Source organism: Salvelinus alpinus, chromosome 23 (genome assembly GCF_045679555.1).
Source record: "Salvelinus alpinus chromosome 23, SLU_Salpinus.1, whole genome shotgun sequence".
Lineage (NCBI taxonomy): Eukaryota > Metazoa > Chordata > Actinopteri > Salmoniformes > Salmonidae > Salvelinus > Salvelinus alpinus.
This window is the reverse complement of record NC_092108.1, coordinates 34886117-34910316: the sequence shown is the minus strand read 5'-3', so window position 1 is coordinate 34910316 and position 24200 is coordinate 34886117. Positions and strand designations below refer to the sequence as shown.

Here is a 24200-nt window from a genome sequence, read left to right as displayed (position 1 = left end):
CCATAAAACGGCCATCATTACACTTTTATTATGTCATTTCCAACTCCCTCTGGGCAAGAAATGTTGATAAACTCTCCAACCTTTAAAATACATTACAGTCAGAGGTGTCAGTCACTCATCAAAACACTTCTGCCAGGAGAGAGGGGGTAAAAGGGGACGGCCATGACAGCACAGGTGAGAGTCACTTTCAGAAGCACTATTACGAAAGCGCACCTCCCACCCACATAAAAGAAGCTGTGAGAAACCTTCCCTTTCAAACCTGGTGAGAGAGGCATCCTGAAAGGGCCTTGCATTCCTTCCACCTGTGAGCGCCCACGCCACACAAAGGAGCCCCCGCCAGACCAAAGACATCAAAGCTCCCACAGAGCAACTGTTCAAAGTTACATACAAGTCTCCCTGTGGGCCAGACAAAAAGGAGAGAGTGCAGAGGGGTTGGCTATGTGTAGAGATTAGTGTAACAGGAGTCCAAAAACATGCGTTTTCTGAAGCTTGTTTTCTTTGTACAGTTACTCATGGCTTTACCGGTGTACAACCTGCCTACTGGTATTAACCAGGTGAAAATGTGAGGGGTTAAAAACATGACAGCACAAAGGGGCTTGCTAGCCGCAGTCGCTAAAGACATACAAAGTGTGTTATGTTTCCACTGCAATATTTAGGTCCTTTATGATGCAGTTACTCCGGTAGCAATGAAGTGACGATAATATTCAATCAACAGGATTACTTGTCTTTTGATGAGGGTTCCCAAAATTACTAAACAGCAGATCACAGTTTCCAGTCAACAGTTATCTGACTGACTACCTTGTTACCAGGGTTACAGGTTGTTTACTGAGAGAATGAATCATGTTTGGACACCGGACCGCATCTCATCATTAATTTCCCCCATATCATGCGTAGAGAAATATCTACTCAGGGTAATTGAATGAATGAATGAACCTGATATTAGTTGAATGTCTGGTTGAACATCTAAATGACGTTCCTTTTTATTTACCTGCCAAAGAATAAACACGGCCAAAGAGAAACTGTTTGCCACAACAGACGGAATGTATGCGTTCGATGCTAATCTAGCTCTAGGAGCGAACAGAGCTTCTCGGATAATCTCTCATCAACAGGAATTCACACCAATGACGGGCCTCATTTGTCAAGCAACAAACACTTAAAAAGACACTTTAAGCATAATAGCGGTGCAATGACTGGAATTCTATGGGTAACGCTAGTTAGTACTGGCTCGTTAAAACTACCTGTAACCTCATTGCCAAAATATCCCTTTAACTACTGTAATGCCTCACTTTGTGCTCAGTGGCAGTACATGCAGTTGAAGTCGGAAGTTTACATACACCTTAGCCAAATACATTTAAACTCAGTTTTTCACAATTCCTGACATTTAATCGGAGTACAAATTCCCTTTCTTAGTGTCAGTTAGGATCACCACTGATTTTAAGAATGTGAAATGTCAGAATAATAGTAGAGTGAATGATTTATTTCAGCTTTTATTTCTTTCATCACATTCCCAGTGGGTCAGAAGTTTACATACACTCAATTAGTATTTGGTAGCATTGCCTTTAAATTGTTTAACTTGGGTCAAACGTTTCAGGTAGCCTTCCACAAGCTTCCCACAATAAGTTGGGTGAATTTTGGCCCATTCCTCCTGACAGAGTTGGTGTAACTGAGTCAGGTTTGTAGGGCTCCTTGCTCGCACACAGTTTTTCAGTTCTGCCCACAAATGTTCTATAGGCTTGAGGTCAGGGCTTTGTGATGGCCACTCCAATACCTTGACTTTGTTGTCCTTAAGCCATTTTGCCACAACTTTGGAAGTATGCTTGGGGTCATTGTCCATTTGAAAGACCCATTTGTGACCAAGCTTTAACTTCTTGACTGATGTCTTTGAGATGTTGCTTCAATATATCCACATAAAGTTCCTCCCTCATGATGCCATCTATTTTGTGAAGTGCACCAGTCCCTCCTGCAGCAAAGCACCCCCACAACATGATGCTGCCACCCCCGTGCTTCACGGTTGGGATGGTGTTCTTTGGCTTGCAAGCCTCCCCCTTTTTCCTCCAAACATAATGATGGTCATTATGGCCAAACAGTTCTATTTGTATTTCATCAGACCAGAGGACATTTCTCCAAAAAGTACGATCTTTGTCCCCATGTGCAGTTGCAAACCATAGTGTGGATTTTTTATGCCGGTTTTGGAGCAGTGGCTTCTTCCTTGCTGAGCAGTCTTTCAGGTTATGTCAATATAGGACTCGTTTTACTGTGGATATAGATACTTTTGTACCTGTTTCCTCCAGCATCTTCACAAGGTCCTTTGCTGTTGTTCTGGGATTTTTGCACCAAAGTACATTCATCTCTAGGAGACAGAAGACGTTTCCTTCCTGAGCGATATGACGGCTGCGTGGTCCCATGGTGTTTATACTTGCGTACTATTGTTTGTACAGATGAGCTTGGTACCTTTAGGCTTTGGAAATTGCTCCCAAGGATGATCCAAACTTGTTGAGGTCTACAATTATTTTCCTGAGGTCTTGGCTGATTTCTTTTGATTTTCTCATGATGTCAAGCAAAGAGGCACTGAGGTAGGCCTTGAAATATATCCACAGGTACACCTCCAATTGACTTAAATGATATCAATTAGTCTATCAGAAGCTTCTAAAGCCATGACATAATTTTCTGGAATTTTCCAAGCTGTTTAAAGGCACTGTCAACTTAGTGTATGTAAACTTCTGACCCACTGGAATTGTGATACAGTGAATTATAAGTGAAAAAATCTGTCTGTAAACAATTGTTGGAAAAATTACTTGTGGCATGCACAAAGTAGATGTCCTAACCAACTTGCCAAAACTATAGTTTGCTAACAAGAAATTTGTGGAGTGGTTGAAAAACAAGTTTTAATGACTCCAACCTAAGTGTATGTAAACTTCCAACTGTACATCACAATGTTTCAATATTTTTTATCTAGGCAAGTCAGTTAAGAACAAAATCTTATTTACAATGACGGCCTACCCTGGCCAAACCCGGACGACGCTGGGCCAATCACGGACGGATGTGATACAGCCTGGATTCGAACCAGGGACTGTAATGACACCTCTTGCACTGAGATGCAGTGCCTTAGACCACTGCGCCACTCAGGAGCAAAGTGTTGTGGTTGTCAGGAATTTCTGCAGCTTCAATAAAAGGTCAGCTGCTGAATTCACATTTGCATAGGTTAGGCTATATTTTTCCACATTTTGTTGTGTTACACCCTTAATTTAAAATGTACATTTAGATTTCTGGGGGTATTGGCCTACACACAATACCCGGAATGTCAAAGTGGAATTATTTTTTTATTCCAAAACATGCAAAACAAAGCAATTAACTTTTTGTCCTGAATACAAAGTGTTATGTTTGGGGCAAATCCAATACATTACTGAGTACTACTCTCCATATTTTCCAGCATAGTGGGGAGCTTTTCAGGATAAAAAAAGAAACGGAATGGCGCTAAACACAAGCAAAATCGTAGAGGAAAACCTGGTTCAGTCTGCTTTCCACCAGACACTAGGAGATTAATTCACCTTTCAGCAGGACAATAACCTAAAAGAAGGCCAAATCTACATTGGAGTTGCTTACCAAGAAGACAGTGAATGTTCTGGAGTGGAGTTTCAGTTTGGACTTGAATCTAGTTGAAAATCTATAGCAAGACCTGAAAATGGTTGCCTAGCAATGATCAACAACCAATTTGACAATAATACATGGGTAAATGTTGCACAATCCAGGTGTGGAAAGCTCTTAGAATCACTGCCAAATGTGCTTCTACAAAGTTTTAACTCAGGGGTGTGAACACTTCTGTATTTAACTTTCAATACATTTTCAAAAATGTCTAAACCTATTTTCATTGTCATTATGGGGTAGTGTGTGTATATCAATGAGAAAAAAATGAACATATTCAATTTTGAATTCAGGCTGTAAAACAAAAACAAATTGAAAAAGTCAAGGGGTATGAATACTTTCTGAAAGCACTGTACATTAGTGGCAATGTAAAAGTGTTAACCAACACCTATAGTGAGTTACAATGAGCTGCATGAGGCATGTTCGACCCAAAATAGTGAGTTGGTGTGACTGAGTTAAGTGTGTGTGCGTGCATGCATCCCAACTACAGTGCCGTCATGGAAGACCGAGGACTTTTGACCAGTGATTTATTTAATGAGAGAAAGTATTCCTTCCCTTGCAGATCTAAGGCTGATCTGTGAGGAGTCAGAGATCAGATAAATGTTTTCCATGTCCGCCATTTCCACTGTCCCCGCTACTTACCAGCTGACAGTCCAGACAAATCTGCCCAATTCAATGGCACCATCGAACAGCCAACTCTTTTACGCTTTCCCTTATTCTTATGGCCCTCTCCCTTACCCTAATTTTACCCCCTCTTTCTCACTCTCCCTCCTCCTAACCCCTCTTATCTCTCCAGAGGCTTGTATTTTGACAAATGTCACCTAGTAAAAATTCCTGCTGGCCACTGGTCCCTGAAAGTCACACAGCTGCGCTGGATAGGAAGCGGATCCCCCAGACCCTGGATTGCCAGAAGAATCCCTTCAGAAAATTAGCAGCCCCCTATAGGGAGAAACTCAACACGGCCAAAATTGAATGCTCGACCGGCAAGTTCAACAGCAGACAATTTTTTCATCTGGAGAGACTGCGAATGTCCTTGAATTTAGCATACCCTACCCTGACTGTGGTAGAGTAACTGCAGACTGACGAGAGTGCTTGTGCAAGCTCTTTCAGTGATACAGGATTGTCTGCCGTCCTCTCTGGCAGAGATAAGGAAAAGCTCATTCAGTCAGCCAGACCCTCGGATTAAGAGGCCAATTCGCAGGCTGTCAGTGGCTCGTCAAAAGAAAGGACAAAGGTCCTTAAATGGGAAAATCGTGTTTTATTTCTCACCAGGGCAGAATGAAAAGTGGAGAACATTTGCTCAGATTGGTTTCTCAATAAAGCACAATTTAAACCCTGTTATTCGTAATCATGACGAAATGGGAAAGTATTGTGAGAACCCATAACCACATCTACTAAATGTCACAAGACGAGCAAATGACTGCAACAGAAGATGCACGTATGGTGTCTATGACCATAATGGCTTTTCTAAAAACACCCCTAGTCACGTGGTGCCACAGAAAGCACTCAAACTATCCATAACATCCAGTGGGATTCACGTTTATGTGGTCGCCTTAATGTTATGACAGATGGAGAAGCAATGGAAGAGACCTAGAAAGGAGGTGGGACTGGACATTTGGCAGAAGAATGCATACTCTTTCAAGGCAGCGGAAATGCACCCAACCACTAACAAACATGACCAACTAACTTTTTCTTAGCGGTCCAAATTAATAAAAAGGTAACAGTCAGCCTTGAGGTATGCCTCACCAGTTTCTCTTTGAAGACCATTTGTCTGAGCCACTTGAAGTCCAGCGGTTTGAAGGCGGAGAAGACGAAGAGCGAGTCCTTTTCGTAGCGCTCAGGCTTCTGAATGGCCCCCTCGGGGTAGGTGATGCGCATGGTGGTCTTGGTGCCCACGTCCTTGCCGAAACCAGTCACAGGAGCCTCGTTCAACCTGCGGTTAGAGAAGAAATGCTATGGGTGCAAATACATTGTGTGTTGACATCACAACATAATCTGCGGCTGGCACCCAGGCTACCAAACTAACCCCAAGTCCATTAAAGTCTAACCAGTGTCAGAGTTCAAAAGGAGGAACTGACACTCAGCAGAACTATCATCTTTACCCTCTTAACTGGCATCATGTTGCCCTTCCATTGGAAGTAGACTCACCTCACCACAACGTCGTAATCATCTATGCGCGAGCCCAAAGACTTGTTGGCCAGGATACCACCATTGCCCACAATAATGCATCTTTTACAACCAAGACTGGAAGAGAAGAACATCTGAGGGGTTAAAAAGTGTGTGCGCACGTGAGTGCGCTACTTAATTCCCATGGTAATTACCTGTCAAGGTCTTCACCCAAGCCATAGTTCTTTGTGGCAGTTAGAATACTGTCTATGATTCTTTCTGCAAAATGAAACGGGAGAGAAAAAGACATTTCAGATATCAACTACAGTTCATTGTTGTTTGCTAGGTCACAGACAAAACCCCTCATGAAAAGGATTAATAGCGCCTCTTTAATAACAAACTGTCGAGGACTTCAACGCCCAGAAAACAATGTAGCAAGCTAGGTGGTCCTTGGGAGAAGGTCTGGAGGAGAAAACGTTCCTAACCGTTTATTAAAATTACAGATAAGGATAAGCCACGGGCCCGGTGACAGTAACATTGGAAAACCATCAGCCCTTTCAGGACGGATGAATCCGGGTGAAACGGCACTTCAGAGAAAAAAGCTGCCCATAAAACCACTCAGTGAGGAATGCCGTTTTCAAACAAGCACATTCTCCCGGTTGAAGTGTGCTGTGCTAGGGCTCTCTCAAGTGTGGACTCGGAGCTGGGTCTGGTGGTGTGAGATACGGGGATGTTTAGCCATAGCGTGCATTCCTGCCATGTTCCAGAGGGTATTCTGGCGGAGTCATGACTCTGGTGTTTAAGACACATTTGTCTTCGCTCCACCACCCCCACACAGCCCACTAGCACCTCTTGACTCTTTCCTTCTCATATTAGTCATAGGTCTACCATAGATTGGGAGATTTATATATAGGTTGTGTGTCCAATTTATCCAACAAGGTAATATCCAAATTAATCACTCGCTTGTATAATCACATTTCAGTTGCGTGCTGGATCCATTTGTTAAACAACTGATATGAAATGTCATTAGGCTCAACCACAACCCCATGTAGGCATCTCCTTTGCTTCTTGCAAGAGTAATGCAGTAGGACTACAGCTTTATCCCCTCTAACGAGCCTCATGATTAAACAGCACAAAATGAGCAGTGGCCCATTGTTTGGACGCGGCGTCGAAGTCTGGCATCAAGCATCACCCCGGTCAGCATAAACAGAGGACCAGACCACACCCGACTCAATAGGGTGAAACCCCCCCCCCCCAAAATTGGGACAGGTTTCTCGAAGAGGAGAGACATGGCGGCTAATTGTTATTAGCACCCAGGATAAACACTTCAGCCAAGTATGTCTAGGCGGCAGCTCAGATAAATGGCCGTCGTCTTGAAGTACACTTTTCTGGCGAGGAAAATCTTCAGCTGAAATGTGGAGGAGGGGTTGGAGGTGTCACTGAACATGATCTCAACGTTCTGCTACAGCGTGCTGCTTACACAAGGTAAAGGGAGACAAGTGAGACTGGTCAGTCGAACATGAAGAAATACATACAAACATACAATGCTTATTGAATCATAATATAGCTATCTATTCTAGGTGTCGTTTAAAGAGAACATTATGGTCTGCTCAGTTGGTCTAGGCCAGTTGTTCCCAAACTTTTATAGTCCCGTACCCCTTCAAACATTCAACCTCCAGCTGCGTATCCCCTCTAGCACCAGGGTCAACGCACTCTCAAATGTTGTTTTTTGCCATCATTGTAAGCATGCCACACACACTATCTGATACATTTATTAAACAATAGAATGAGTGGGAGTTTGTCACAACCCGGCTCATGGGAAGAGACAAAGAGCTCTTACAGGACCAGGGCACAAATAATCAATAATTTTGCTCTTTAGTTTATCATCTTACATATAAAACCTTATTTGTTCATCGAAAATGTTGAATAACTTACCACAGGTTAATGAGAAGGGTGTGCTTGAAAGGATGCACATACACTACCGGTCAAAAGTTTTAGAACACCTACTCATTCAATGGTTTCTCTTTATTTTTTTACTTCTACATTGTAGCATAATAGTGAAGACATCAAAACAATAAAATAACACATATGGAATCTTCTAGTAAGCAAAAAAGTGTTTAACAAATCAAAATCTATGTTATATTTCAGATTTTTTAAAGCTCCACCCTTTGCCTTGATGACAGCTTTGCACACACTTGGCATTCTCTCAACCATCTTCACACATATACTGAGCACTTGCTGGCTGCTTTTCCTTCACTCTGCGGTCCGACTCATCCCAAACCATCTCAATTTGGTTGAGGTCGGGGGATTGTGGAGGCCAGGTCATCTGATGCAGCACTCCATCCCTCTCCTTGGTAAAATAACCCTTACACAGCATGGAGGTGTGTTGGGTCATTGTCCAAATGATAGTCCCACTAAGCGCAAACCAGATGGGATGGCGTATCGCTGCAGAATGCTGTGGTAGCCATGCTGGTTAAGTGTGTCTTGAATTCCAAATAAATCAGACAGTGTCACCAGCAAAGCACCCCCACACCATAGCACCTCCTCCATGCTTTACGGTGGAAAATAAACATGCAGAGATCATCCGTTCACCCACACCACGTCTCACAAAGACATGGAAGTTGGAACAAAAAATCTCCATTTGGACTCCAGACCAAAGGACGCATTTCCACCGGTCTAATGTCCATTTCTCGTGTTTCTTGGCCCAAGCAATTCTCTTCTTCTTATTGGTGTCCTTTAGTAGTGGTTTCTTTGCAGCAATTCGATCACAAAGGCCTGATTCACGCAGTCTCCTCTGAACAGTTGATGTTGAGACGTGTCCGTTACTTGAAATCTGAAGCATTTATTTTGGATGCAATTTCTGAGCCTGGTAACTCTAATGAACTTAACCTCTGCAGCAGAGGTAACTCTGGGTCTTCCATTCCTGTGGCGGTCCTCATGAGAGCCAGTTTCATCATAGCGCTTGATGGTTTTTGCGACTGCACTTGAAGAAACTTTCAAAGTTCTTGAAATTTTACACATTGACTGACCTTCATGTCTTCTCTTTGCTTATTTGAGCTGTTCTTGCCATAATATGTACTTAGACTTTTAAAGGCACACCTGCTAATTGAAATGCATTCCAGGTGACTACCTAATGAAGCTGGTTGAGAGAATGCCAAGAGTGTGCAAAGCTGTCATCAAGGCAAAGGGTGGCTATTTGAAGAACATCAAACATGTTTAACACTTTTTTGGTTACTACATGATTCCATATGTGTTATTTCATAGTTTTGATGTCTTCACTATTATTCTACAATGTAGAATATAGTAAAAATAAAAAACATTCAATGAGTAGGTGTTCTAAAACTTTTGACCGGTAGGTTAACTCCACAATGTTGGATTGTATTGGAGAGAGTCAGTCTAAATCACAGTCTAAATCACAGAACCACTCGTTAAAATTTCGATGAGGCTCTTTTGTTCAGATATCGATAAGTGGACTGGAGGCAGGGCATGAAAGAGATAACAAATCCAGTTGTTTGTTAGTGTCATCCGTTTCGGGAAAGTACCTGGATAATTGCGCACCCAACTCACTCAGGTGCTTCGCTATATCACATTTGACATTGTCCTTAAGCTTGAGTTCATTTGCACACCAAAAAAATCATACAACAATGGAAAGACCTGTGTGTTGTCCTTGTTAATGCAGACAGAGAAGAGCTCCAACTTCTTAATCATAGCCTCAATTTTGTCCCACACATTGAATATAGTTGCGGAGAGTCCCTGTAATCCTAGATTCAGATCATTCAGCTGAGAAAAAACATCACCCAGATGGCCAGTCGTGTGAGAAACTCGTCATCATGCAAGCGGTCAGACAAGTGAAAATGATGGTCAGTAAAGAAAACTTTAAGCTCGTCTCCCAATTCAAAAATATGTGTTTATACTTGCTGCAGTGTACCCAAGTGGCGTCGGGAGCAACTGCTTGCACGTGCGTTACCACTCCACTATGTCACCCTGTCATGGCTTTTGTGCCATCAGTACAGATACCAACATGAGCAGTAGCTACATACGGACCATTAGTGGAATTCCCACAAGAGAGTAACGGTTAATGTGATTGGATGTTAATTATTTGACTGTATTTGACATTGTGTTGTTATTTCGCTAAACACTAGATGGTTAAATTTTATTTTTGGCAGTGAAACGAGGCTACTCAGGCAAGAGAAAACCTCACTCAAATGTATAGCCCCGTTGGGAAATAGAAATGGACTGTTTGAAAATGTGATAAAAATATATATATTTTACATGTGAATCACATTTTTATTTAGCGTACCCCTGACGGCATTGCGCGTACCCCCCAGGTTGGGAATACCTGGTTTAGGCAATCCAAAAGCTTATACCAATATATAGGTCCAGATGTCAAAACGGTCTGTGTGAAAAAACTGCCCCCCCATGCTTGCTTATAGTATCATGGAGAGGCTAGAAACCACATGAAGGATGGAGGTTTCCCCTGTGTTTCTAAGTCTAGCAAACAAGGCTGCTTGGCCGCAAAAAAAAGTACAAATAAACTTTTATTTTCAAGGTTTCTATTTTTTTTCTCCTAATTTGGAATCCTTTGTGGAGTTCTATTCAAGGTCCACACGTATCACCTCTCCACATGAATACAGCTAAAAGGGAAACCCCACTGCAGTCACAAACCGTGGAGAAAACAGAAACCAGGTGTAGCGCACTTGCCTTTGAAAACCAGCGTGTGAGTGTGGGGTAGAGGGCACTTGCCAGAGCACAAAGGTAACATTCAGTGTACCTTTACATGCACTTCGCTCCTAAGTGTTGGAAATTGAATTATAAAGGGTAGCCTGAAATCATGCTCTATCTTATCTTCCCAATTCCGATCGCATGATGTGCTCATGTTTGATTCGTAAAATGCATAGATTCTTGACGGTCCCGTCAGTGAGCTACCTAAACCCGTATTGAGATGTGACTAGGCGGAATTTTGCTTTCTGGGAATGCTATTAAGTCTGGAAGTTCTGGGCGGCACTAGAAAGTTGTCTGTCAGAAGTACTACAATGTAAACCTACTTTTAAACCGTCTGTCTGCATATTTCAAGACATGGCATATGGGGGTGTAGTGAGACACCCGATGGATTTGACAATTCTCTTCTCAAATGTTTTTTTTTATACTAAACCCACAGAAAATTAATCCGCCATCAATAACAATGGATAAATCTAAGGATTAATTATTTAAATATTGAAAGTGCGTGGGCTACGGAGAGTAACAAAATGGTGCAGTTTCAAACCATGTGGCGGAAAGTGATGCGGGCGCTGGTGATGGGGGTGTGTGCTAGTGGGTCTGGGCAGGTGTGATGTAGTTGATATTTGTATGATTTTGTCGTTTGTAATGTTTATAAAATAAAATCGGACAAAAAAAATGATTAATAATTAAAACAGGAGTCCCCATTCAAGTCAATGATGGCATAATGGGTGGACTGGCAGCCATTACGAGTATACCCATAGAAGCAAAGCTATGTTGAGACATCGTGATTTTAATATCCCATAACTCTTTTCAACAATGGTACCGGCTATGGCAGTTAGCAATGGCGCTGGTCTCAGATTTGTGACGACGTTGTCTTAACCTGTATACATTCGACCTATGAGCAAAGTAGGAAGTCAAGTATGTGCTATGATTTGTTGATTCAACTCACATTCCAAAAAAGTACATTCCATTGCATGAGCCACATCTGTTACCGTCATTTGAATGAACATTGTACATTTCCATGGAAATTACTACATCACAATACCAGCCAGACATTGGGATTGTACCCATGAGTATGCCAGTCAAATACCCAGGGTTAGAGGTTCCACGCCTGTTCTATTCACTATATTTCTATGTGTGCTGCTCCTGCATTTTGGTCATTCAGTCAGCTGTTAAATATAATTTTTTATTTTATTCTAATTTTATTTTCATGACGGTCTTCATCCATAACAGTTGGTTATTGTGCCATCCCTACTGCTTCACAATTGAGGAAAGAATGAAGACTTAAGTATTTTGATGCATTTCACCTTCAGGATGGGTGTTGAAGTTGAAGAAAAAGCCATAAAAGTTTGTAGAAGTTCTGAGAAACTGAAGTGGTCTCACTGTCTAGATGTTGCCGTAGCAAGAAACGTCCTGTAATATCCAAGCATCCCATTCTCACCCTCTACCCTTCGCCACAACCCAGGCAATGGCACAGTCAGTGGCAGTGTGTGTAACCATCAGAGAGCATGACAGGAGAAGCGTGAGATCAACCCAAGTAGGCCAGGAGGGATGTTCTGCCAGCTCTATCACCAAGCGTGAAGATGCACTAACTGGCCCGTGGTGATAAGGATGGTAAGAGCTCTGGCACCCTCTTCTCTTTAGCTTACCTATCCAGCACAAATCATCATCTATACACAGTTCCAAAACCACCATGACAAGTTAATGACACATCCATTGCCATCAATGAGATACATGGAATAATCAAATCTGTCTAATGTTAGACGCACAATTTGTCTTACCTTGTGTTTTGAATCCAAATGGAGGCAAGTAATTGCGGACTTTGGCCAGCCGCTTGAAGTTCCGGTCGAGAAACATGGGAGCTGGCTTCATGAACCTGTGAGAAGAACAGTAGAAAGAAGAACAGGAGGGATTACTGTAAAACTTCAATAAATAGCCTGGTGTTTCAATCGATGAAGAAAAACAGCACTTAGAGACGGGCTCCTATTTGAGCCAAGCGTCTATTTACTTAACTTCTTAGGGATAGGGTCTAGTGCCTGTTACTCAGGCCCAGAAGCCAGGATATGCATTGGATAGAAAACACTTTGAAGTTTCTAAAACTGTTAAATAATGTTTGAGACTATAACAGAATTGATATGGCAGGCGAAAATCCGAAGATAAAAAAAAAATAAAACTCCCAGGCTCTTATTATGGGTTTCTATGTAAATCTGTCTGCCATATTGCCATTCCTATGGCTTCCACTAGACGTCAACAGTCTTTATTCGAGGTTTCAGGCTTTTTTGGGGGAAAAACAAACAAGTATTTGGAGTTTTGGTGAAGAGACCACCGGTACAATATCAGTCTTTCAGCGCATGAGGAGGAGGGCGCGCGCTTACTAATTTTACTTTCCTATTGAACATACTACTTTCCGTATGAAATATTATACTTTATTATACATTTTAGGATACCTGAGTATTAAATAAAAACGTCGTTTGACTTGTTTGGACGAAGTTTAGCGGTAGCTTTTTGGACTCCTTTGTCTGCATGTTGAACGAGTGGATTACTGAAATCGATGGCGCCAACTAAACTGACTTTTTGGGATATAAAGGAGGATTTTAATCTAACAAAACGACCATTCATGTTGTAGCTGGGACCCTTGGGATTGCAAACAGAGGAAGATCTTCAAAAGTAAGTGATTTATTTAAAATCGCTATTTGTAATTTTGTGAAGCCTGTGCTGGTTAAAAAAATATGTTGATGTGGGGCGCTGTCCTCAGACAATCATGGTATGCTTTCGCCGTAAAGCCTTTTTGAAATCTGACAACGCAGTTAGATTAACAGGAATTTAAGCTTTTTAATGATATAAGACACTTGTATGTTCATGAATGTTTAATATTACGATTATTTATTTGAATTGCGCGCCCTCCAATTTCACCGGAAATTGCGCACTCCAATTTCACCGGCGTCCCGCTAATGATACACACAGCTTTTGCTCAATAAAATATTGAAAAGACTACCACACTATTTATTGTGACCCGTATGACCTGTATAAACATTAAAACAACAAATACATCACAGATCAGACGTGCAGACTAGGCTGCCTATCATACACACCTGATTTTGCGCTTCAGCACCATGGAGAGCTCGAGAAAAAAAAAATTAGGGACAGGGACGCAACGGCTAGCAACAATGCCAGAATAAAAAATGTATGTTTAATGCACATGACCGTGGGAATATCAGAGCTGTGTCCATTGTAACCTCGTAAATAATTATTTTAAACCCAGCGGTTATTTGAAAACGTGTTTATTTGCTGAAACGTGTGCCCGGCTATTAAAAAGGGCCAGGCGGACATTTGAGACTGCATTTAATTGAAGTCAAATACTATAAAACTTGTAAAACAGTTTGTCTGTCCACTCATGAGAAGTCCAGCATGACTCAAGGTAACCAAAATAGGCCTACTGTGTTGCGATGTCCTCTCATTTCTAGATGCAGAGTTCAAAAGCGAGCCCTTTCCTGCGCCAGATAATGTTTAGTGAGATATTCACCATAGATCGATTGCTGTGTTCATCAAGTTGAATTGAGACTTGCCAATGAGCAACAGAGTTTACCTGATAACTCACTCACCTGTGTATTAGGTTATCAAGCAGAGTACGTGGGTCTGGGTGTGCACAACCCTGATGTCTCTCTGGACACTAACTTAGAAGCTGACAGTTTCTTTCTAAAAGCGTTTCTTCCTCCCTAGAAGCCCATGGCCCCCACTTAACTCTTCCGTGACCCTGGGGCTCTGGTGTTAATTCCCCGCCAGGAGTTAAAGACACTGGGCCGTAAGAGGAGACGCTTGTTCCACTCATCAATCTAACTGCGTCATCCCACTTTTCCACTCCCCCGTTCACCGAACCCATCCCGTTCACACAGGGGGCAAAATGGGTTGACTCAAGGAAGAGAGGAAAATAGAGAACAAGTCTGCTACATGTACTCTTATGGACAATGTTTCTTCCCAGGAAAAGGCCGAAACCATTCTTGACACAGTCTGGGTATACATGTCCTGATGTCAGTGTTTATCTGTCCCAGACGATTTGGGAAGGGATGTTTCGAGGAAATTAAAGTAGGCAGTGTTGATTTGTAATGTTTGCAAAAACAGCCGGTGCACGAACAAAGTGCTCCTACACCAACCACTATTTGATAAAGCACTCCTCTCAAATAAAAAAAAAGAGCCACTTCCCCTGGTCAGGCCTCAGACCCGGGCTGTACGTTCTGCTTCTGGAAGTGTGGCTGGACGATGGATGTCTGTTTTTATGACCCGCTGTCTCGCTGGGGAGAGCACCAGGGTCCTCGTTTAACAAGCCCACGCCTCCAACACTCCACTTCTACAGCTCGCACTTAAGGTACTCACAACACGCTCGCAGATTGGGGTTTAAACAAGGGTATTACTGGTTCTAGGACGGTTTATATGTCAGAAGTGATTCTTGTGGAGAAATTCTTTGTATGATTAGTAGCTCTTTTGAAAAATGTGGTTGTGGTAGAAAAGTAATATGAGATTAGATTTAGGTCACTCTAGTCATAAAAATGTGTATGGATAAACATTACATGCTATACTATATTGTAAGCCCATTTTAACAAGGAAAAATCTTTTTGCGTCCTATGAAAACCTACACAGCATAGAGGACCAATGTGAGAGCGAGTGTTAGTGTGCGAGACTACTAGTTCGCTGTGATTACACAGCGAGGCCCCCGTGGTGTTTACACTGACAGCAACAAGACGTTCTCTACAACTCACACAGGCCTGGGACGCAAACCACAACAACATCTGGAGGAGGAACTCAGGCTGGCTTCACTAGGCTAACCTGCGTCTACATCCACGGGTTGTCTTAACCAACAATTAGTTACGGCTGCCCACAGCGCACCCAGTCAAGATGGCTACTAACACCAAATAAATCCGATTCCGCTATCAGGTCACCAAACTTCACATCCTACTAATCGTATCTGAACTCAAATGAGCAAACACGGTTTACAAGAGGAGCCACTTGTCCTCGTTCTCCAAACTCCTTAATTGCACTTGATGCACCAAGAAAGAAAAAGAGTAAACAGTCATGTCTGGCTCTCTCTCCACACATCACCTGACAGAAACAGACGGGCCAAGACCCTTGCCAAAACAAACCGTGACTCATGAACGTGTGGCTTCAGGGGCCGAGCCGGGCATTAAATAACTGGGACTGTCAAGAGTATCCTAGCCTATGGATGGACAGACAGGGGATAGTTTGCTTGTCTTAAAGAGAGAGTGCTCCCAAAACAGGAGGCCCAGGCACATTGTGCTCATTTCCTCTCACTGGGGGCCATATTTTCATAACCGCACCGCCCAAGTTCACCGCCAACACTTGATTTAGAGCTCCAATACAAACAGTTTGGCGTGAGGGGAGGGGAAGCGTTGAAAATAAATTGGATTCCACTGGGCAGGGCCTTTTGGAAGAGGACAAACATGGAGGATGGAGATGATTAGGGAGGGACCTCAAATTCAGGAGGTTAAGGGATCTGGCCAAGTAAATAACCATCAGTTGTTTTTACTACAGACTAAATGAATTTATGCCAAAATGTAATTTGCCAAAAAGAAAATGCTAGCTACATGTTTACATGCATTATTATCCAATTTGGCCATGAGACCAAAGATGGGATTCAGATCTGGATAACAGAGCTGGGGTTGCCACTCCTCTATGAGAGTGGCTTTACATGGAAAAGTGGCCAAGAAGAGGTAGCCGTTTACAGACATACAGTGCGTTTAGAAAGTATTCACACCCCTTGACTTTTTCACAAAAAAAATGTGTTACAGCCTGAATTTAAAATGGATTAAATTGAGATTGTGTCACTGACACTTTGTATTCAGGACAAAAAGTTATGTTTGGGGCAAATCCAATATAACACATTACTGAGTAACAAACTCAATATTTTCAAGCATAGTGGTGGCTGCATCATGGTATGGGTATGCTTGTAATCGTTAAGGACTAGAGAGATAAAAAATAAGAATGGAGTTTGCTTTCCACTGGACACTGGGAGATGAATTTGCATTTCAGCAGAACAATAACTTAAAACAAGGCCACATATACGCTGGAGTTGCTCATCAAGACCACATTGAATGTTACCGAGTGGCTAAGTTAAAGTTTAAACTTAAAATCGGCTTGAAAATCTATAGGAAGATTTAAAACAGTTGTCTAGCAATGATCAATAACCAACTTGACAGAGCACGAATTTTCAAAAGAATAATGTACTAATATTAAACAATCCAGGTGTGCAAAGCTCTTAGAGACATACCCAGAAAGACTCACAGCTGCAATCGCTGCCAAAGGTGTATTGAATCACGGGTGTGAATGTTAAAAAATGTGTGGTATTATGTGTAGATGGGTGAGAAAAAATATTGAATCCATTTTGAATTCAGGCTGTAACAATTTTTTGGGGGGAAAAGTCAAGCTGTTTGGCATCTGTGTTTGTACATGTCATGTACGACCAATCACGTTTTGCTTTCCCCCATCACAAACCTCAAACTCCAGGACATCTAACAGATACACCCAACTTTGTCACTCTAAGCCATTAATAGTGCTAATTGAACTGTGTGTGACTGAAGTGAACGTGGTAGTAATCAATGCGGTCCCAAGCAGGTGCTCGCTGTTGTAGGGAACTTTGATCTGAAAACGTGTGGCTGATTAGAAGAAGTGGTTGGGAGACATCGTTAACACACAGCCTCCTAGTTGGGAGGGCAGTTCCCTGGAAACCAGGCGGCTTTTTTAACGACTGCTCTAATTTAGCAGAGCCCCAGCGTAGCTCTTCCAAGTAAGCCCTTTTCTCTCTAGTCATAATAATCATAAGCCTATTTGTGTAACACGCCTCAACGGCCCCTTTGGGTTTCCATACGAAAATCTGTTATCTACACAAAAAATGCCAGTATTTTCGGTTCAGAAAGTATAACACACAGAATACAAGAAATATCAGGATATCTTTAATAAAGCTGTCAGTCATTGCTGGTCTAAGCGAATATGAGCTTTATGAGACACAATTAGCCATCTTTTCAGACTATACATCAACACAACCTCATCGTATGTTAAGATGGAGTCACCATCTTCCACATTTAGGAGCAGCTGAGTAAGATGCCTTGGGAAAATCTTCTGCTATGTGGAAAATGTTCCTCTATTGGCCATAGCTGATGAGGCCTCATGGAATAATGACCTATGGCTGGAGAGAAGGGTCGAGGGATGGCATCAAAGGCCCAGTGACATCACGGAGGGCCGTCAAGTGTTCCGTGGATTGTGTTTGAAGGAGGAAGTGATGAGTCATGCCCTCCTGGACAGGAAGTCGGTGCCCCTCCGACAATAAGCCTCTGAGGCATCACTTGCGACCATTTCAAATGGGGAGAGGATGGGGGGGGTTACGCTCTCCCAACAGAGATGCTTTTGTGCTCGGAGGGCTGACGAGGAAATGGTATGAAGTTTGTGGTGAGGAAATTAATGAATGAAACATGACTGAAACCTAAAAGATTGTGTGGAAATGTGGGGCTTTTATGTTACGAGCTGTTCCCCGTAGGCCATGCTGGCTGGAGTAATGACGTAACGTCTCCAGGGGAGCGTCTCAATAATCTAAAGTGGCTGCCTTTCCTCATCTCCTCTCCATTGAACTGAACTGAACTGAACTATGGCATATGCCTACTGTGAATTTGCCTTCATCTTACAACTTTTTTAGTTGATTTTAGTTTAACCTTTATTTAACTAGGCAAGTCAGTTAAGAACAAATTCTTATTTACAATGACGGCCTAGGAACAGTGGGTTAACTGCCTTGTTCAGAGGCAGAACGACAGACTTTTACCTTGTCGGCTCGGGGATTCGATCTGGCCCAACGCTCTAACCACTAGGCTACCTGCCGCCCCAAGTTTTCAAGTCAGTGCAAAGTACAAAAGGGGTGGAGACAAGGAGAGGAAGCCTCTTAAGACCCTTGAGATGCACCCAATGACTTTAATCAAACCCTGGAGAGAACAGAAGGAGTTTTGCTCACTTTGGATAGATGGCGGTCATCTTGGCCGCTGCGTAGCCCGGCTTGCAAACTCCTTCGCTGAGGTTGCCATACTTGTACGCCAACTCCGCCGGCCTGTTAGTGGCACCAAGAGGGGAGGATAAAGGGGATTAGATGAGACTGAGAACAACGTGACCTGATAACAAGCAGTGTTTGCACTTCTACACATAATCCAATTTAGACAAAGTTCTCCCTGGAAGATAGAACTAAAAACAGTTTGATATGTCCCCTTAAGCCCGTCCTATGCTGGTCCTGTCCGATTTAAAAGGTAAAGTAGGGACTAAGAAGCTCAAGTTCAAACCAGCCCCTTGTATCTCCTCCTCACTGCGATCATACTCATTAATTACCTGCTATATGGCATGAGACTAGTTCAAATAAACAGGGGGAAAGGAGGAGGTCCCAGCGTTATGGGAGGCCTATCTGTCACACACCGAGTCAGTGTTGATAAGATGGGGGGGTATGGCAGGGGGGAGGAGGGGCGTGGATGGACAGGCTGTAGCTGGAGTGGACTGGGGTCTCTTGCTGACGTGCTATCTTTGCTAAGTCAGAGGGAGTGATCAGAATTGGTGGCCACTGCTGCAGGCAGTTGTATTAGCAGCCCCAGATAAGAACCAGCATAACCCTTCTCCTGACGTTGTGCTTATAGTGTGAATGTATGGGGAGGACAGATATGCCCTCAGAGGCCGGAGTGATGATGAGAATATGGCCTGTGAGCTAGGGGACGAGGGACTGAGGCCTCCTATGAAAGTTTACAGTAGGAGTGCAACACACACACACATACATAGCTGAGCTCTCAGGCCAACAGAATACAATTACTCAAGTTTGCATATAAGCCAGAACCAACACCTACCTCCATTTAACCCACAAACAAACCTTGACACTCATTAGCCATATAGAGATTCATATGGCCATTACAATTCGACCCAGCACACCTGCTTGGTGTCAAATTGGCCAAAATAATCCCAATGAATGTTTATTTGAATGGACTGATGGATGTGAGATTAATAAATCACAAATTCAATGTCACATTTGACTAATTATCCCATTGATTACATCTATTGGGCTACATGTAATCTAAGAACCAGAGTCAATCTAACAATACAACTAATATTCAGGACACCATCTCCAGTTCAGTTTCTGATTTGTTTTTGTTTAAACTGAATACAGCCCATTCTTATGAGGGGAGACGTCTTGGTTATAGCTAAGCCCATTCCTAAAAAAAAATAGCCTCGGAAAACCAGCTACAACAATCAATTGGAGATGAGTAACCAAACCCTATTGGTTTAAAATGATAAAATTGTACTTAAAAAAAAAAACATTGTACCAAAAAAATCGTTTTACTTACAACTGTCCATCCAGCTTCAGCAGAAAGCCCTGCTTATCGTACACTAGAAAGAGAGAAAACTGAAATGAACAAACAGGAGTCAAAATCGCTTGTGAACTAGGACTCGTCCCATACACGGGAGACAGAGTGATCATCCATCCTCATGTTGAATGTAGTTGTACATCTCTCGCCAAGTAAACAGCCTGTGCATTTTCATAAAGAAAAAAGAAACAAAAGCAAAACACTTGGTTGAAAGCATTAGGGTTAGAGAGCGGGGTTTTTTTTGCGGCCGGTCAAATAAGCAGGGGTGTTAAGGAAAGCCAGCCAAAAACATTCTCGCTGAGGTTCAAGTCCAAATGATAAGTTAAAAACAGCAGTTGTGGTTCACCTATGGAGGAGGACCATGTGGGGTCGGGTCCATAGGTGCCGTTTCAAGCGTAGTTGGCGGTTAGGCTTTTTCAGTAGAGGGGGAAAGAAGCACAAGCCAAATGTGCCTTTAAAAATATCTACCTGCTGTTTTCCCCTGAGACAAGAGAAAACTGTTAACAGCTTAGTAATAGCGTGTCCTTCAACATGGAAATTAATTCCGCAAGACAGTTATTTGAATTCCACTTCAGTCCGTTTGTGTACACATGTATCCAGCATTGTGACCTGGACGTGACTCGGCATGACGGCAATCTATTACGAGGCATGCTAACTTAGTTTATATGTCATTCTGTCAAACCGTTAGCTCTACAGAATGCTCCAGGTCTCTGGAACCAACTGTTACTGAAGTATTGACATTTCGCCATGTCTCTGAAATACAGCAAAGACTTACAGTACGTTACTAGTGAATCTCTAAAAGCTACTACAGTTCCTCAATTATCCATATGTTTACCATTACTCACAACTGAACAGCATCTTCCGATGAAGCCAGTAAATACTATAGGCTATATCTGTGATGCAATAAACATGAAAAGGACAGCCATTTCAAAACATGCCTGTTACATAAATGACACCTCATCAAAACAATACAATTAGCAATTGGGGAGAAAAGGGTGAAAGGGAAGCAGTTCTCACCACTCCTGTGGTTGTGCTACGCCTTCAGGGGGATGCTAGAGGAGAGAAAGAGAGCGAGAGAGAGAGGAACGGGTGGATGGGGGCATGGGTTTTAATGCAGCGGCTATGAGTGTGTGTTGGTGGAAGGAAGCATGTTGTAGCCTCCTGAGCTGAGTGGAGAAAGCAGCAGGACCCTGCCTGTACAGCACAAACCTTGGCCACTGAAACCACCGAGCGCCAGATGCCTTCAGACTCTGTGTTGCCGCCTAACCTTTACTTTATGCCCCTTTTCCGTGACTGATCCAGAGGCACTCTCCTGGTGATCAACAACAGAGGGCGCTGTTGAATCACATTTAATACAAGCGACATGAATAATTGAGCTGTGCTTTATTTGCTCCATCCACATTGGGTTTGGGGATATGTGGTCAAAGTCGAGAGGAGTCTACGTGCAGCTTACAGTTGTGCTCTTTTTGGATCAGGCCGGCTGAAACTCACCCACTCACCAGTGTCTGGGGTCCATCCAAATGTCTAGGGTATGCGTGGTTGTTGACTGGGTTCAAAAGGTTGGAGAGAGATGGTGCCACATTTACCTGTAAAACAAATGGCTCGCTCGCCATCCCATCTCAATAGGACGCCTTTCAAAAACGGTTTGGGAGCATGTTCAGTAGCCCTTTCCAGGGAAAAGGGTGCCAAGTGTGGGGCCCTTTGTAAAAACAGTGGGCAGCGACACAGAGCCCTGCAGGGAGTCTGGCCATGCACGATGTTGGGAGGCGACACAGTCCAATAACGATGAGCAGCGACTATCAAATGTAAAACTGTCCTACTCTGTAATACCGTCTATCAAAGACCAGATTTACTGATCGTTTCATCTTCCCCTGCTTGCCTTTGAATACCACGACATGTTCCATGTAAGCATTTTACTTTCTAATTGGGATGATGTCGACTGCAGAGAAGCTCTATTGGCACAAAATAAAAGAAGCGTGAACTTTTAAGAGATGAGGAACACCCCCCCCCCCCCCCAAACACGGCCGCTGAGGTATAATATGCTTTTCAGGAGGCACTTGGAAGTGTATTGTTGAAGAGGGGTGAGAGGAAAGGTTGGAAAGGTTTGTACCTGGGCCTACTATTCGTCCCACGGTGAGAGAAATGTCCGCTTCCAACTCTGAAACACAAGAGGGTCAGATAGACCCAGTCGGTGGGGGTTACCATGGCAAACAGTGTCCGCAGCCAAGGAGGAAGGAGGAGGAGGAGGAGGAGGAGAGGTTAGTGGCATTAGTACCCAAAGTTTTATATATACACAACCGTTCAAAAGTTTGGGGTCACTTAGAAATGTCCTTGTTTTTTTAAAGAAAAGCACAGTTTGCGCTGTTCTGTGAAGGGAGTAGTACAAAGCGCTGTACGAGATCTTCAGTTTCTGGGCAATTTCTCGCATGGAATAGCCCTCATTTCTCAGAACAAGAATAGACTGACGAGTTTCAGAAGAAAGGTCTTTGTTTCCGGCCATTTTGAGCCTGTAAATCGAACCCACAAATGCTGATGCTCCAGATACTCAACTAGTCTAAAGAAGGCCCGTTTTATTGCTTCTTTAATCAGTACATAATTGCAAAAGGGTTTTCTAATGATCAATTAGCCTTTTAAAATTATAAACTTGGATTAGCTAACACAATGTGCCATTGGAACACAAGAGTGATGGTTGCTGATAATGGGTCTCTGTACGCCAATGTAGATATTCCATTAAAAATCTGCCGTTTCCAGCTACAATAGTCATTTACAACATTATCAATGTCTACACTGTATTTCTGATCAATTTGATGTTATTTAAAAAATTGACAAAAAAATGGCTTTTCTTTCAAAACAAGGACATTTCTAAGTGACCCCAAACTTTTGAACGGTAGTGTGTGTGTATATATATATATATGAAATGCACCTTCCCGGTTATTTTAGTGTTTGTTATTGTGGTTTCTGAACAGTACAAGCAAAGACCACAGTAAAGAGTGAATGAGTACATTCTCTTCAGAAAGACATAAGGAGAGGATAAAACGCAAGGCTTTTGTTGTAGTGTTAGCAGAAAGTTGTTGATGTTCCAACGTGAGCCCCTAAGCATCCTGATTGCGCCACTTTCACACTGTCACCCAATGAAAGAGGGCTAGCGCCTCTACCTGTGGTGCTTTGACCTTTAGACTGGAATATGAGTGGGCTCCGAATCAATCTCTGCAAACAAAATGGGTTAGAGGACATCAGAGGAGCCAGAATGGCAGCTCACTCGTGCCATCGCCGGTGAGCTATTGGAGCAACTGAGACCAAGAGGGCTCAACAGGAAAAGGAAGAGTAGGCCTGGGAGACAGAGCAGATAAACAAGCACATAAACAAGCACAGAGACGGATAGAAAACGAATGCACAGAGACACAGCTTGGGCTCAAAGTGAACATAGTTTTTTTTGCCCTACAAAATATTCTCAAGACAGAGGAGACTACTCCTAAAGTCCATGTGACTTTCAGGCAGGTTGGACTGGCCCATTACGGAGGGCTTATAAATGTAACCATTGCCTATCAGGCCGTGTAAAACTGTTTAACTTAATTCAATTAACTGCGGACCCACCCTGACCTTTGAATTCCCCTGCCCTGTTTATGAGGGTTTGTTATCTTTAGCAGTTGGCAACAGGTCCACATTTCCTTTCCACTTCCCCTTACAGATTTGTCTTTTTAATTTATATTTCTAAGAGATAAATATGGCGAACTCTTGCATACCGAGGATCAGGTTCAAACAGAACCATCCCATGTCTTCACAAGCAACAAAAAATTCCTCTATCAAAATAAGCAGAGGACAGCTGTCGTGTTCTTTTATCCAACTGCTGATGATCAAGCACAACCAACAGACCTCTGCTGAACAATGAGACGGGAGTCATGAATTGTATTCTGTTTGATCATTAAAGCAAAGCAGGAGGCATGGCTATTCTAGGCAGGCAAACCCTGGATTTTGTTTGGTACTAGCTTAGTATTTAAGTGGAGACTGCACCAAAACGGCCATACTAGGGACGTAACGATTCACCGGTACACACCAGTCCCCAATTCAAATGTTTAAGATGCATCGATCCGCAGACCCCAAACTGAACCAAATTAACTCAGATTATGCTTTTTCCGTGATTTTTAAAAAAAATCTGACAGCGGTTGCATTAAGGAGAAGTATATCTTCAATTCTGTGGATAACACTTGTATCTTTTATCGATGTTTATTATGAGTATTTCTGGGATTTCTGTGGCTATCTGCAAGATCACCGGATGTTTTGGAATCAAAACATTACTGCATGTAACGCGCCAATGTAAACTGAGATTTTTGGATATAAATA

General features: G+C 42.7%; 1 protein-coding gene across 7 annotated transcripts in view; it reads right to left on the bottom strand.

The window, feature by feature from the left end:
• The window catches only part of LOC139550859 (CMP-N-acetylneuraminate-beta-1,4-galactoside alpha-2,3-sialyltransferase-like), a 96871-nt gene that overhangs the window by 53474 nt on the left and 19197 nt on the right, over positions 1–24200 (bottom strand). For 4 of the 7 annotated variants that reach the window (XM_071362075.1, XM_071362080.1, XM_071362074.1 and 1 more), the window contains exons 3-9: positions 21970–22017; positions 19839–19881; positions 18476–18568; positions 12249–12343; positions 5964–6027; positions 5791–5886; positions 5389–5575 (exon numbers count right to left, since the gene is read on the bottom strand). In XM_071362075.1, the coding sequence (XP_071218176.1) occupies positions 5389–5575; positions 5791–5886; positions 5964–6027; positions 12249–12343; positions 18476–18568; positions 19839–19881; positions 21970–22017 (626 nt within the window). The remainder of the gene's footprint in view (positions 1–5388; positions 5576–5790; positions 5887–5963; positions 6028–12248; positions 12344–18475; positions 18569–19838; positions 19882–21969; positions 22018–24200) is intronic. The other 3 variants (XM_071362078.1, XM_071362077.1, XM_071362079.1) reach the window with 1 other exon arrangement.